This window comes from Oryctolagus cuniculus, chromosome 1, assembly GCF_051225735.1.
Source record: "Oryctolagus cuniculus isolate XC-2025 breed Fujian yellow rabbit chromosome 1, ASM5122573v1, whole genome shotgun sequence".
In the NCBI taxonomy this organism is placed as follows: Eukaryota; Metazoa; Chordata; class Mammalia; order Lagomorpha; family Leporidae; genus Oryctolagus; species Oryctolagus cuniculus.
This window is the reverse complement of record NC_142867.1, coordinates 19,944,605-19,960,807: the sequence shown is the minus strand read 5'-3', so window position 1 is coordinate 19,960,807 and position 16,203 is coordinate 19,944,605. Positions and strand designations below refer to the sequence as shown.

Sequence of the window (16,203 nt, the reverse complement as noted above, 5' to 3'; positions counted from 1 at the left end):
GAAGGGAACAAAAGGGGAGAGGGGGAGGGGAGAAAGGGAAAATGATCTTACATACCTTCGGCCAGTGTTCCTCATTGGCTAGCATGGAAAAGGAAGTGAGGGGGCAGACAGAAGGTTAATACAACAGTCTCGAAGGAAGGAAGAGAAGCAAAGATTTAAACGTTATTAGAAACAACTACACGAATGTCGAAAGGGAGGCTAAGAGAGCCTTGGAGGAAGACAGAAGGTGCTGGCTTAGACCGAGAGACCGCACCGTGGAACGGATCACGGGCAAGTCCCCAGACTATTAAGTGCGAGACTCCTACAGCGAGAATGAGATGCCGACGCCCCATGGAGCCAGCAAAAGAAGTTACTTCATTGTTTCCTGTCTTTTCCATTACTGTTCTCTGTGGTTTTCCTGCAATCGTCGTTCTTATCAAAATACAGATTTTCTCAGTTTTCTCAAACCAATTTAGTTAGGATTTCTGTTTCTCCTTTCTCTGCTCTTCATATTTTGGTCATTTCACTGCTTGTGAGAGAGGAAAGTGAGGAGGCAAAATTCAGGCTGACTGCGCCTCCTCCAGCTGTCAGTGCTCAGACGCTCTTGTCTGAGCAATGATTCTAACAGCTTTTGGCCCAGACACCCTCCCCAGTTAACTGAGCTGTTTTCCACTGACACATCACACAGACGCTGGTGAACTCCATGTCTAAGAACCAAGGTTCTAACCTAGAGAGATGACTTCAGCTCTCAGCTCAAAGGATCTAAAAATGAGCCCTGTGGGTGCAGCAGGTCTCGGCTGACCATGCTTGCCTTACCACGCTGCAGTGAGGACCTTGTGTTTGAAGGGCCAGGTCAGGGCTTCTGAGCTGGGGGCGACCCTCCGTGCCAGCCCAGCACACCGCAAGGGCAAAGAAGAGGCAGAGGGGCGCGCAAGCGCTGCAAGTGCTGCTGAGTGGCGTGTGAGACTGTAACTTGGGCAGCAGTCAGATTACGCACAGGAGTCATGGCTCAGCGAGACACTGCACAGACACTACCTGTGCTGAACTGACGACGTCTCCCACACAGGCCTGTCTGCTGCTGGAAGGGGAAGCAGGAAATGAATGCTCTCTGTTTACCTACGGGAGAGCACATCCACGCACTGTGAATGAGGTTTTTATCCTCTGACCTTGGCAACAGAGACCAAGGTCTTTCTGCTCATCTGATCCTTATGCTCTTAGCAGCACTCCCACCAGCAGGCCAATTAATTGTGGCCTCAGGCTGGGGGGGGCTCCTTTCTGAGGACTGCCTCAGAGGTCACCAAAAAAAACCACAAAAACCTCCCCAATCCAAAAACAAAACAAAAAATAACCTACAGCACTGCTTACTGTGGCCCAGGAATCAACATAAAGCAATCGCTTAGAGCTCCCCATGTAAATATCTGAGGCTACTTGGAGGACAAGACTGATCAAACCTCAGAACAGGTCACCTGGGGGGCTGACGCCTCTTTTCGTGGGGAAGGGAAGATGATGACATAGCTGTGGTGCTGCCTAAAGCAGGTAGGGTCGGGGTGACCTCAGCTCTGATCTGAGAGCGAGTATGCATGTGCAAACATTAGTATGCGACTCCACTCGCGCCACAACCTCGCTAGCCTGGAACTATAATTCAGGGACACATTACCATGTGGAGAGAGGGACCTTGGGATGCATTACTGACATCAAGGAACAATTTCACTACCTTGTTTATGTGCTCAAACCCTCAGCTATGAAGACCAATTTAGATCCGCACAGTGAGAGCTGCTGCCGCCATTCCTCCTGCCCTGAGGGGCAGGCGGCGGCCCGTGGGGGAAAGGCGCTCTGTAGCAACTTCTGCTTTGGGGAGCCTATTTTGACAGCGGCCTCTGCTTCCCTAGGTAGAGGCGCCCGGTTCAGCACCCTCGTTCTCTCCTCCTGGAAAGTCTGCCACGCACAGGAACTCAGAGTCACACTCTGGGCAGCAGGAGGACTGAGACACTATTAAGAACTCCTTGGCAACGGCAGTGTGCTGCGTTCTGCTTAATGATGCTAACACGCTTCCTCTACACAGTGTTCTGTCCACTGTGCTATTCACGGCCAGCCTGCGAGGCTCAGGACAGAGCTGCCGCATTAAGCCATCCTCCCGAGTCAGCTTTTGATTCAGCATACAGAACTCTCACAAGACATCCCACCTCCCTCCCTGCTGCCCAGTTCTCAAAGAACAAACAGTAAGCCTACACTCAAGGGATAGAGCAGTTTAGCCCTAGGACGATGGGAGGAGGGCGGGAGAAGAAACGCAACACAGAAAGCGAAAGCAACAGCAAGGAAGATACCAGAGGGGACTCACCTCTCTTCCGGGTCCCAGGATGCATTGTGCTGTTCAGGTACGTGACGGCACTCTTCTTACGCTATGAGGAGTGAAGAAGCAAAGGTGACTGGTTGAAGAACAGGATCAGTCCTTACACTGGCACAGCTAAAGCCCCAGCACCACACGCCTGTGAACATGCCCAACAGCTAGCGTGTAGCACCCCAAGGTCTCAGTGCTAAGGGTCTTACTGCAGGTCCCCGGATCTCAGAGAGGTCTGCCTCTGCGTAAGTGACAGCTGTGTTTCAGTCAGGGTGAACTGAAACTATGAGATGGGCTTGCGGCTGTTCAAACGGAGATGGAAAACCTTGGGCGTAGGCGGTGGGAGGTAAAGAGCAGACAGTGTGGCGAGCCAGAGATGCCGCCATCATCCCAGCGCTGCGCAAGCGCAGTCGGGCGCTGCACTTCCAGCGAGTTTTCAGGTTGCAGGCCTCAACCAAGCCCTAAGTAAGAGCAGAGGGAGAGGAAGGGCCGTGTGCGGCAGGAGTACCTCTGGCTCGAAGACTGCTCCGCTGTACACTGGGTTTGCTGTTGTTCTTCTTTTCCGTTCTTGCCTCTTACTTTGGATTTCTTGGGAAAAGAAAAGGTCTGAATTAAAAGAGACATCTGGAGAACCTAAAAACCTTAACCTCATTCTCTTCTCTGTCGGCTTCCCACAACCCATCAGGAACAGCGGGCTGTTTCAGAGACAAGCACACTGCTGGAAGCACCCAGGTGGGGCCACCCACTTCACCTCCTGGACAGCAAGACCACATGTCCCACAGGGTGGCTCTCTGTGACTCAGAGATTAAAAGTGGTCAACGCTTATGAACCAACTGTCCTGACTTATTTTTAGTTGCTGTGTATATAGGTCGGACAAAGTTTATCCATGGGCTTAGGCTAAATAACCAAAGTTCATTCTTGAATTAAACAACCACGACAGGTGGGGCTCTGTAACTGTCCTAACAGGCTGGTGATCTGGAAGGACAGATAAAGGCTTCTCAGAGGAGCGTCCTCCTAAAGTGAACAGAGTCACCTTGGGGCAGCACGTGGGGAGGCTTTCTCGGGTCAGTGACGCTGATGATGGCAGGGTGGGGAGGGCCTGGATGGCAGACAGAGGGAAGGCAACTTCTCTAAAGGAAATCAAGTCCGCACTGGCTGAATCATGCTCTATTTGTGTGCCACTTTTCTGTTCTAGGAATTCAATCAAACACCATTTTCAGGAATAGAACGGTGGGCCAGAAAGAAGGTAATGCCAAGAATATCTTCTCTTACCTTCTAGATGGTCATGTGTTACCAACCCCAGAGACACCATGAAGGCAAGTTTCTGTGTCGGAAAAACAGAAGAACAGGCTTCAGTCGGGGTTCTCACAAAGCCAACTGCAGTTCCCAACAGACACCAGGGAAAGCCAGCCCCGTGGGCAGGTGGCTCAGAGGAGGCTGGAGTCAGAGGAGCCAAGAGCAGATTACAGAGCCACTCCGTGGCCTTCTGGGCTCAGGAGGCCAAAGAGAAGGACTGGGGCCTGCATCTCCCACCTCAAGGATGAGGCCACTATCGCCAGTGACCTGAGCTTTGTTTTGTTTTTCCCCCAGAAAAATCCTTTTAAGATTGTTGCCCACATTCCACAAAAGGAGAAAACCTCTTAAAGGGAAGAGGACTTAGAGGATTTACACACCAAAAATGTGCCAAGGGTTTTAAAGAGTCTCCCATACCACATGCTCCAAATTCCAAGCACTGCACTGGTCTACAGCCAGGTCAGAGTGCCGTACGCTGTTTACTGCCGTTCACAGGGAAATGCTCACTCGAGGCTAAATGAGGTTAAGGAGTGTCAGCAGGCAGTTCTGCTTACCACTCACTTTTCTTTTCTTTTTTTTTTTTTTCCTTTTCTTTTTTTGACAGGCAGAGTTAGACAGAGAGAGAGAGAGAAGAGAGAGAGAGAGAAAAGTCTTCCTTTTTCCGTTGGTTCACCTCCCAAATGGCCAGTACAGCCGGCACGCTGCACTGATCTGAAGCCAGGAGCCAGGTGCTTCTGGTCTCCCATGCGGGTGCAGGGCCCAAAGACGTGGGCCATCCTCCACTGCACTCCCGGGCCACAGCAGAGAGCTGGACTGGAAGAGGAGCAACCAGGACAGAATCCGGCACCCCGACCGGGACTAGAACCCGGGGTGCCGGCGCCGCAGGTGGAGGATTAGCCTATTGCACTGCGGCGCTGGCCTACCACTGACTTTTCAATCAAACACACACTAAGAATCACGGAGTGATTTCTTTCTGAAGGCCACTCTCAGGGCTCCAGTAGAAGCGGGTGGATTAGAACACTGTACCCAGAGTGAGACTGATTTCTGCTCTTCCCTTTGGTCGTATATGATCTGAAAAGTTCATTGTCATTTTTCATGTAATGTCTGGGAGTGATTTTTTTCTTTCAAAACATTTTTATTTATTTGAAAGGTAGAATTACAGAGAGAGGTTTTCCATCTGCTACTTCACTCTTTTTTTTTAAGATCTATTTATTTGATAAATAAATAAATAAACTATTGAAATCTTTACTTAATGTATGCTAAACTGATCTTCTGTATATAAAGAGAATCGAAAATGAATCTTGATGTGAATGGAACGGGAGAGGGAGTGGGAAAGGGGAGGGTTGTGGGTGGGAGGGACGTTATGGGGGAGAAGCCATTGTAATCCATAAGCTGTACTTTGGAAATTTATATTCATTAAATAAAAGTTAAAAATAAAAAAAAGATTTATTTATTTGAAAGTCAGAGTTACACAGAGAGAAGAGAGGCAGAGAGAGAGAGCGCTTCCATTTGCTGGTTCACTCTCTAAAAGGCCGCAATGGCTAGGGCTGGGCCAGGCCGCAGCCAGGAGCCAGGAGCTTCTTCTGGGTCTCTCACATGGGTGCAGGTGCCTAAGGACTTGGACTGTACTCTGCTGCTTTCCCAGGTGCATTAGCAGGGAGCTGGATCAGAAATGGAGCAGCCGGGACTCAGCTAGTGCCCATGGAAAGCTAGAATTGCCATTGGCAGGCAGTGGGTTAACCCACCATGCCACCATAGTGGTTTCTGATTATGCCAAATAATACATTGTCAGTTTCTTTCTCTGATGAGTAAACACCATCATCAGTTGATGAGAGACATACTCCCCTAGAGTTTTAGGCCCAGCTGGGTCTTTGTCCCCAACATTAACTATTAGGCTGCTTTGGCCTATTCAAGACTCTCACGCAAGTGAGAACATGGAGATGCCCTTGTTTTAAAAACTCAAGTGGGCACCTATCCCCTTGACAGCCAGAATACTCTGGTAAAGAAAAGCAGTCTTGGACTCACCGCCTACTTTCTATGCTGCACACTGAAATGGGGATACATTTTGTGGTTCCCAATGAACTATATTGCTACTTTTAACCATTCCTTCAAAATATAACCAGATCACACAAGGCTGTCCCTCAACTACTCCCTAGTAACACTGCAGCGTGCACCCAGAGAGTCAGATCACCCAGTACCAGCACCTTTTCTGGCTCCTCACATCCAACTCACCAGTTTAGATCAAGCTCATAACATAAATATTACGTAAAAAACAGAAACAAAAACAAAAACCCTCTCTTGTGGAATGATAGAAGTTGTCAAGAACTTGTATCATATACATACACACCCAAACCCATACACATAAGAGCTAATTTAGTCTCTTTATAAAGGTAGTGACTGTGCCAATGCAAAGGTGGCCTATCTGCCACCATCCATGATGGTCCCTGATTGCCCATACTGTGTCATTGACATAAGATAGCCTTCAGTTTCCTTTGATAAAGAAATCCTGCCAATAGTTTGTTCTATTCTTCCTGCTCCAAGCCTGATGCTTGTCACCACCTCTGTGCATGGTTTAATGAGTTTCTCAGCAAGTTGTGTGACTAGCACCTCTTTTCATGGTTCAGGTTTTGGTCCCTTCTTTAAAGATAAAAGTAAAAATTCATTTCATATCAGAAAGAATTACATTCCATACTTGTTTTAGAAAAACCCAGACTGGCTTAATAAATCACCGCTTTAAAAAACATGACACAAAGCTTTGATGGCTTCCTGCCACTACTTGACAAGGTTTCATTCCCAAGAATGCACTGAGAATAGAGGGAAATGGATTACCGGGCCAATAAAACCCAACCACCAGACAGTCATCATCAGGTTACCTGTCCACATCTTTCTTTTACAGGCGCTGTGCAAAAGCATCAAACTAAAATACGCTCTTGTCCAAGGACAGATCTGTATTCTGTATTTGCATGAGGGTCTTATTTGCAATTTATATTTATGATTCTATATAAACTGTGCTATGGATGTTACTATTTTCATTCCTTCATTTAAAAAATTACTTATTTACATGAGAGGCAGAGAGAGATAGAGACAGACAAGGAGCTTTCGAGTGTTGGTTCACTCCCCAAATGCCCACAATGGCTAGAGCAGGGCCAGGCCAAAGCCAGGAACTGGGAACTCAACCCAGGTCTCTCCCATGGGTGCCAGGAACCCAGTTATTTGAGTCATCACTACTGCCCCTCAGGGTCTGTGCTAACTGAAAGCTGGAGTCAGGTGCTGGAGTGCAGGTCACACCCAGGTCCTCCAATACGAGTCACGTGTGTCCTCACCAGCATCGTAACTGCCTGCCTAACGTCGGCCCCTCATTCTTACTTTTAAAAAGTTTTTTTTTTTTAAATTCATTTTTATTTATTTGAAAGGCAGAAAACCGGGGCTAGGGGAAAGAGAGAGAGAATGATTTAAAAATGTCTTCCATCCACTAGCTCATACTCCCCAGATGCCTGCAACAGCTGGGCTGTCGGGCTGAAGCCCATACCAGGAACTCAGCCGTCACCTGCTGCTTCCCAGTACCTTCAGCAGGAAGCCGGGTTGGAAGTGGAGGCGGGACTCTATTTCAGGCACTCTAATACGGGACGTGGGTGTCCTGAGTGGTAGCTTCACCATGGCACCACAATGCCTAGCCCTTATCCCTACTTTTAGGTTTCAGTAACTCCTTTTGAACTACTAATTCATTTGGGATTTGGAATTCTAATACAATAAACTGGTAATAACAAAAATGCACATTTAACAAGTGTAATCAATAATATCAACAGCTATTAGCTGGGTAAACTGGACATCTGTAAACGTCAGCCGAGGCAGCATACTCATCATGAGGAACGAGACAGGACAGCCGGGAGAACTACGTTAGATGCACTTCAAATCTGTAGCAGGTGTATGAACAACATGGCTTTAAAGCTTTCCTTTCAGACACCCAAAATGCCTACGTGCCGGGGCGTGCACACACCCTGAGGACCACATTCTAGGAAACCTACCCTCGGCCGACCTGATTTGCCAACACCGTTGCTGACTAACCGGGAAGCACGAGATAAGGCACATCAGCCCACTCCCTGGCAGACGTCTGCTCTGGCGTGTGAGAAAAACCACGCGCCGCAGGCTGCGCCATGCCTCTGCAGAGAGGAACGTACCTGAGGGTTCTCTTCCCGTTTTGGTTTGGGTGCAGCAGGTGGGGTGATGGTACGGCTCTCTGTTTGCTTCTCATCCGTTTCTGTGTGGGATTTAACTGTCTAGGAGAAGAAGATCAGAAGGGAATTCAGAATTCATTTTACTAGAAGCATGAACACACAGAGCAGTTCAACTACAGCCACGAGGAGTGAGAGGAGCACATACTCAGTGTGGGACACATGAAGAGAGGGGTTCATGTTACGAACTTCATGCTGCATGGGGTGGGCTGGGGCAAAATGGGAAGCCCCAGTTTAAGTCAGCACATTGCATAACTGGAGCAGATATGTACTACAGTCTAAGCTCTATGAAAGAAAAATGTGGTTAATTTCTACGTAGAAGAAGGAAGCAGAGGCTGCTCTGATTTCAATGTATTTTGGGACATGGGGGTAGTTTCCCCAGGAGCAAACCCACTCATTACACGTGGGCCACCCCAGCTTACTGCACGGGTAAGATCTGAAGGATGCTGAACTCTTCTTACACACAGGCTCTTCTGTTTCGGTACAAGTTCAGAGTCTAAGGGAGATGGCAGAACTACCTGTCCCTGGGACATTTACAACCTGCCCGTATGACCCATCTGAGGAGAGATGCAGTTGCCAAGGAAAGCCATTCCCACCCCTCTTCTTCCAGAAGCATCCACACAAACAGCAGAAACACTAGTTGCAGTAGTAGCTTCCAACACAAATGGTAGCTCACAAGTTCGTCAGCCGGGCTTGCATCACTGTTCTCAACGTGGTCTGATGGCTAATTCAGCTTATAAAGTCCGCTGTAAATACTGAAATGATTTTACAACAGTGGATATAAAGCTGTAAATACAAGCCTAAGTTACTTTTTCAAAACTGAGAAGAGAATGTGGCCACAATGGTCTTTTCCTATGGTGACATCATATAATTGAATAAGTGAGGATGAAATTATCTGATTGTTGATGGGCAGGAGTCAAGTGAAAGACCTCAGTCCCACGCACAGGACACTACAGGTTCTCAAAAATCATCCTACTGTGAGACGAAAAAATAACCAAATCACAAAGATCTTCCACCTTCTTTCCTGGCCACTTCCAGATCTTCTCTGTGTTTCTCAAGTTACTACGTTACGAAAGTGTTAGCACCTGTCTTTTTGAGGCAGTAGCCACCACTGCTCTGGACCACAAATGCTGCCCTGAGTTCTACTTTCTAGCTGGTGTGCTGTCACGTTGCCACCACTACGCCACAAGCTGCATGGCAGTGGGGACTGGATTATGCACCCCTTGTTTGGGTGCCCTTTGTGTCCAGGATTGTGCCTTGAGCAGAACAGGGACCAAGTGGAGAGCTGACGGATCTTCTGAGCAAGAAGCAGGACCTACCAGGAGAATCACTGGAGTTCTCCCTTCTTTTCGCTCCCTCCCTGAGTTTTTAACCAAAAGGTACACATCCCATCTATACAACAAACCACCACTGGGAAAGTTGTCTATAGGGATGTAGCTGAGGCCCTTAGATGACCACAGTTCTTTGAATGTGCAGGCCAGAAGTACGAGGCAGGAGGGAGAGGAGACGTGCACTCTACGGGTGCCGCTCCATTGCAAAGCTACGTGAAGTTCCTGGGAGTCTCTTACTCCCAAGCCAAGGTTGAACGAGGCGCTCAGAGGCCTCTGGGGAAGGGTCAATCAATTCCTCTCCACTAAGTTCAAATTTCTCTCTCACACAAGAGTACAGTCATACAACTGCTAGATAAGGAATATCAAGAAGTATAAAAAAAAAATCAAAACATTAGGGAGGGTGTCTTTCTCTCCCAGATCTCCTGCTCCGGGCGAAGCCAGCTGCCAGGCTGCGAGCAGCACCATCAAGAGGCCCAAGTGGTGAGGAACGGAACCTCCTGCCAACAGCCAGAGAAGCCAGGCCTGCCCACGTGGCTGGGCTTAGCGATGATTATCCAGCCCCCGCCAGGACAGACTGCAGCCCTGGCTAACGAGCTCACTGCAAACTTGTGAGGGACCCTGAGCCAGAAGCACGCAGCTCAGCCACGGCCAGAAGGCAGCAGAACGACCAATTCAAAGCACTGAGAGGAAAATCTTCCATCAACCAAGGACTCCACATCCTGCAAAATTATTCCTCAAAGTGAAGGAGAACAGAAGACGCTCCCGGAAAGCATCGAAGATGTTCACGGATACACCTGCCCAGAAAGAAGCTCTAAAGGAGTCTTCAAGCAGGAATGAAGGAACCGAAGACAGGAGTAGCTGCAAGCTACCTGAAGAAGTAAGGACTCCAGTAAAGCTGCTACACAGGTAAACATTACGCTAGTACCACAGTATTTTTGATTTGTAACGTCTCATTTTGTTTTCTAAGTGATTAAAAAACAAATGCATAACACAATGATTATAAATCTATATTAGTGAGCACACAATGCATACAGATTTTAATTTGTGACAATAACAGCATGAGGGAGGGAATCACAGCTAGAGCAACAGAATTTTGGGATATTAATGAAACTAAGCTAGGGCCAGTTCAAACTAGATTGCTAAAATTTTATGAATGTTAACTATACTCTCCATGGGAACCATTATGAAAATATTTAAAACATACACTGAAGAGGACATTAGAGGGCATGAAAATGGTACATCAGGAAAAAAAAAATACCAAAGACGACAGTATTTCAGGAGTTAAAGAACAAAAAAGGTGAAAGATACGTGGAAAGCAAGTAAAATGGCACAAGTCCTTCCTCCCAGTGATCATGCTAAGTGTCAGCAGATTAGAGTCTGTAAGCCAGTTATAAGCTATCTGCTGGATACTCATTATAGGGCGAAAGACACACAGAGGCTGGTGGGTAAAGGATGGGAAGGGCTATTTCATGGACTCAGTAGCTAACAGGGTTTAGGAATGGCTACCGTGCCATTAGACAAAACTAACTTGAAGTCAAAAATTGTTTCAAGAAACAAGGAAGGTCAATCTATATTGACAAAAAGATCAATTCAAAAGGAAGATATACTAGTTATATATGCACCGAACAACAGAGCCCCAAAATACATGAAGCACACATTGACAGAATGGAAGAGGGAAATAAATTCCAATATCCCACTTCAAGTAACAGATAGCATTTGGACAGAAGATTAATAAGGATATAGTACGCCTGAATGACATACAGGCCAACGACACCTAACAGACATATGAAGAACACTCTACTCAATAACAGCATACACATTTTTCTCAAGTGTGCGTGACACATTCTCCAGGTTAGACCATATTCAAGGCTACAAAACAAATCAAATAAATTTTAAAAGACTGAAATCATACAAACTATTTTCTCTAGCCATAACAGAAAGCAATCAATAACAGAAGGAAAATGAAAATTAACAAGTATGTGGAAATTAAACAACATACTTCTAAACAACCAAAAGGTCAAAGAAGAAACCACTAGGGAAATTAGTACCATGAGAGGAATGAAAACCAAACACAACACACCAAAACTTATGTGGCACACGGAAAGCAGTGCTCAGGGGGCATCAACAGCTTACTAAGTCTGCATTAAAAAAGAATTTTCAACCAATAACCCAAATTTCTTAAAAACTAGAAAGAAGAATTACAAAACTAAAGCTGGCAGATGTCAGAAAAATAGATAAATAAGTTAGAGTGCAGAGAACTGAAACAGAGAACAGAATCACCAAAATCAAAAGTTGATTCTTTGAAAAGATTAGCAAAATTGGCAAACATTTAGTTAGAACAAAAAAGAAAGAAAAGCAAAAATGAAGATGGGAGACATTATTACTGATCTCAGAAATAAAAAGGATTATAAGAGAATATATCTAGGGGCTGGCTCTGTGGCATAGCAGATAAAGCAGCGCTGGCATCATATGAGACCCAGCTGCTCCACTTCCGATCCAGCTCTCTGCTGTGGCCTGGGAAAGCAGTGGAAGACGGCCAAGTCCTTGGGCCCTGCACCCACGTGGGAGACCCAAAAGAACCTCCATGCTCCTGGTTTCAGATCAGCTCAGCTCCAGCTGTTATGGCCATTTGCGGGAGTGAACCAGAAGATAGACAGATAGATAGATAGATCTCTCTCTGTGCTTCTGCTTCTTTGTAACTCTCTGCCTTTCAAATAAACAAATAAATCTCTTTTTAGAAAAGAGAATATATCCAACAAATTAGATAGTATAGGCGAAATGATCAAATTCCTACAAACATATATATTATAAAAACTATCTCAGTAAGAAATAGAAAACTTTCTCACACCTACAACAAGGCTGAATTAGTATCAAAATCCTTACCCAAATCAAAAAGTATAGCACCAGATGGCATTATTACAGTGAGTTCTAACAAACATTTAAAGAAGAATTAGCACTAATCCTTCTTAAACTCTTCCAAAATAGAGAGTCCTGATTCCTTCCAGTATTACTCCAATACCACAAAGACACCAAAGAATAGAACAACAGACTAAGATCGCTTATGAATAAAGATGCAAAAATTCTCAGCAAAATACTAGCAAACCGAACCTAACAGCTTGTTGAAAAGATGATATACCGTGACCAAGCAGGATTTATCCCAGAATGGAAGGGTGGTTCAACATAAGAAAAGCAAAGTAATGTGACAGTCTTAAGGTCCATGGAAAATAAAAAGATATTTTAATTAATTAATTTTCAATAATATCTTAATTCATTTTGGTACAAAAAATTCTGAAATTCATGCATTTTTTTTCGTAACGTATATTCTTGAAGACTCTTCCTATACCATACTACAGAGGAAAAATACATGATTACCCAAATTTTTGAAGAAAAAGCAATTGTTGGGGTTGGCACTGTGGCAAAGCAGGTAAAGCTGCCACCTGTAGTGCCAGCATCCCATATGGGTGCTGGTTCAAGTGCCGGCTGCTCCACTTCCAATATAGCTCTCTACTATGGCCTGGGAAAGGAGCAGAAGATGGCCCAAGTCCTTGGGCCCCTGCACCCATGTGGGAGACTGGAAGAAGCTCCAGGCTCCTGGCTTCAGATTGGTACAGCTCCAGCTGTTGCAGCCATTTGGGGAATGAACCAGTGGATGGAATACCTCTCTCTTTCTCTGCCTCTTTATAACTCTGCCTTTCAAATAAATAAATAAATCTTAAAAAAAAAAACACAAGCAATTGTCAAAATCCATTACTGTACCACACAGCCACACCCACAGCCACACCCACACAAAGGTATCATGTTAGTAGTGGGTATGTTAATTAGCTTAATTATGCAGTTAATTATGCAGTAATCACATCATTATGTGTATACAGACCCAACCATTGTGTTGTCTACCTTAAATAAACACAACTTTTAACTCAAAAAGATCTGATAGAAACATTCAGAAGAAAACTTCTTCAATTTTACAAACAGTATTTATAAGAAAACACAGCTAACATCATACTCAATGGGGAAACCCTGAAGGCTCCCTCGCTCCCTGAAGACCAGGAACAAGACAAGGAAGTTTCTACCACTGCTGTTCAACACTGGCAATGTTCCAGCCACAGCGATCAGGCAAGAAAATGACACAAAAGCCAGGTGACATGATCCTATATATAGCAAAATCCCAAAGAATCCACAAAACCACTATTAGAGCCAATAGATGAATTCAGCAAGGATGCAGGGTGTAAGACCAAGACAAAAAATGAGCTGTGCATCAAAGGTCAGTATCAGGAATGTGAAAAGACAACTGATGGAACGGGAGGAAGTATCTGCAAATCACAGTTCTCATAAGAGTCTAATAAACTTTCAACAGAAAGACAAACAACTGCATTTAAAATCTGGCAAAGGATTTGAACAGATATTTCTCTGGAGAAGACGTTTAAACGGCCAACAAAGGCGTGACAAGAGGCTCATCACTGTTAGTCACCAGGGAAATGCAAGTCAAGATCACAGCCACTAGGATGGCTATGGACAGAACAAAAAAGGGGGAACAGTGGGCACTGGCAAGGGCGCGGAGCGGATGGAATGCTCACGCCTGTCTGGCAGCACCGGACACAGTGGCTGAAAGGAGGGACAACCCCAGAGCCCATCGGCAGGTGAACGCTACACAAACTGCGCTGCGCACACGTTATTCAGCCACTGGAAGGCGAGGAAACACTGCCGCACGCTGCAGGGTGAATGAACCTCAGGAACATGATGCGAAGCAAAGGGCCAGACACAAGGGGTCACGTATGTACGAGTGTTCATGTGATCTGTCCATGACACATACGTCTACAGACCGGGGAATGGCAAGGAGCTGTTGACAGACACTGGGTTTTATTTCATCAAAAATGTTTTGGAACTAGACAAAGGTGGTGGTTGCACAACACTGTGAATATACTAAATGCCACCAAATGGTTCACTTTAAAATGGTTAATTTTATGTGGTGTGACTTTCACTTCAATTAAAAAAATTAGGTTAGGAAACAATAAAGACTGATAAAGTTTGGTCACTAACAGAAATTGAAAACCACTTTATCCAGAGTTGAAGCTGCCCTGCAGATGTTCTTTTTGCCTAGACAATGTTGAAAAAACTACGCAGCTTCCCAAAACACCTGGATTTGGGGCTTTCCTGAAGAAGTCTCTCTGTGGTAGCAACCAGTGACTGCCAAGACGCAGCTGCTTCCTCGAGACGGGGCACGCCACTGCAGTTCCCCACGGTCTCCACTTCCTACTGCCAGACAGTATTACGCTTGCCTTCCTCACTGCGCTACAGGGAAAGGAAGAATAACCGAGCGCTCCCTCTGTCCTCATGTTCCTGTTGAAAGCAGGGAAATAAAGTCTCCTTGTTTACTCTAGCCAGCTGTGTTCATTTATGTTTCTTGCTTCACATTCATGGCTATTTGAATTTGTGTTATATATAGAAAATTTGGTATTACAAAAGACATGATCTAAAAATTCTACACAAGTCTAGAGGTAATTTAACCATTTACACCCTAGATTTCGAATTCACCATCTTAGACTTGGCTGCATGAAAAAAATCAAAGGTACATGCAAATAAATAGATATCTAAATGGTTTCATTAACCAAGTTAAATAAATTTGGACTGAAAGCAAAGCAAAATCCAGTTTGGTCACTTGGATCTATTTTCCGTACTACAGCGTCGGTATTAAAACGGGTTGAGGGAAGTCCTCAAGTCAGGTTCATCAAGAGGTAAGACTGGAATCTGGAGGTGTCTTTGTTGCAGGGTGTGGAGAAGGAACGAACGCCCTGCCAGGCATCGCATAGTCTAATGGACTTTCAGCACTACCGCGTTTCCTCATCAGCAGGTGTTAGCCTGTTTCGGAGAGTGCTGCAGAGGATGAGGGAAGTGGTGTGAGACCTGAAACATGTTCATCTGGTTCCATCTCCTTTTCTAAAACACGCCTTTAGCCTCCAAGCTCTCTGAACACCACCACTCATTTCTCAGAGCCACACCGCAAGGTGGCCTCTAATGAGGGATGAGACCAAGGAAGAAGTGAAACCACTGCTGTGGTTGCCGGCGCTGCCTCCTTCCTTCCCTATGAGGACGTGGGGGCCGCAGGCCCTTCACAAGGTGCTGCGCTTTCTTCTCTGGTCCAAATGCTGGAGAGCGAGCTCCTCGCGGGAAAGGGCTCTGCCTCACCACAGCTCCTAGCACTTGACACGTTCTTATCAAATGAACGCTGTTATCCCCCTAAGAGACACAGCAGAGGTCGGAGAGGAACCCATCACAGAGAGAACGTCGGAACCTATGAGCGGGTTCCAAGTGACACTCGCACGGCTATTGACACTGCTTCATTCTTGCCATCTCTGAGCTCTCTTACCGGCTACACGTGTGATCCTGGAAACGAAGCACACAAGAGAAAAGGAGACCAGTAGGAAGATCTGAAGTGGGAGAATTCTGAAAATGGAATCCAGTCTAAAGAGACTCTGCTGACTGGGCTTGGTGATGTGACAGACTGTTACGCCAACTGGTCTGTCAAACTAAAATAGCAATGACTGAATTCCCCTATTAAATCACAACGAGAGACCATGGAATTCACTGCTTCAAAAAAATTGTTTTTTTAAATTCGTAAGTCTCTTGAATACCTTTCTATGTCATTATAACTCAAATTAAAAGCTCTACCAACACAGAAGCCCAGGCCATGGCAAGATGTTCAGGATCTACTAAGTGGAAAAAGAGCACATTACTGTAGCTTGATTTTTTTCCTCTTTAAAAATGTGTTACCATATATCCAGAAAACATCTGGAAGAATATAATCTAAACAGTTAACAGCAATTAAGTCCTGGATGTAAAATTATAAAATTATGGAGTTTACTTTCTCTACAGATTATGAGGGAGAGCATTTTCTATAATTCATTTTTCTGTAATGTTTGTTTTTTTAAGTGCATTCACATGTTACCTTTGTGGTTAGAAAAATCCAGAAATTAAAAATATATTGAAACAGAAAGTATTTTTGTCTCCAAGAATTATCTTTATGGAAGAGAAA

The 16,203-nt window shown here is 45.4% G+C and overlaps 1 protein-coding gene across 32 annotated transcripts in view; it reads right to left on the bottom strand.

The window, feature by feature from the left end:
* The window catches only part of PHF21A (PHD finger protein 21A), a 221,043-nt gene that overhangs the window by 11,013 nt on the left and 193,827 nt on the right, over nt 1–16,203 (bottom strand). For 29 of the 32 annotated variants that reach the window (XM_070071174.2, XM_070071251.2, XM_070071243.2 and 26 more), the window contains 4 exons: nt 7,789–7,887; nt 3,590–3,641; nt 2,826–2,905; nt 2,318–2,378 (listed from right to left, as the gene is read on the bottom strand). In XM_070071174.2, coding sequence (XP_069927275.1) covers nt 2,318–2,378; nt 2,826–2,905; nt 3,590–3,641; nt 7,789–7,887 — 292 coding nt within the window. Of the gene's footprint in view, nt 1–55; nt 79–2,317; nt 2,379–2,825; nt 2,906–3,589; nt 3,642–7,788; nt 7,888–16,203 lie in introns of all 32 variants that reach the window. The other 3 variants (XM_008270283.5, XM_051852762.3, XM_051852756.3) reach the window with 1 other exon arrangement.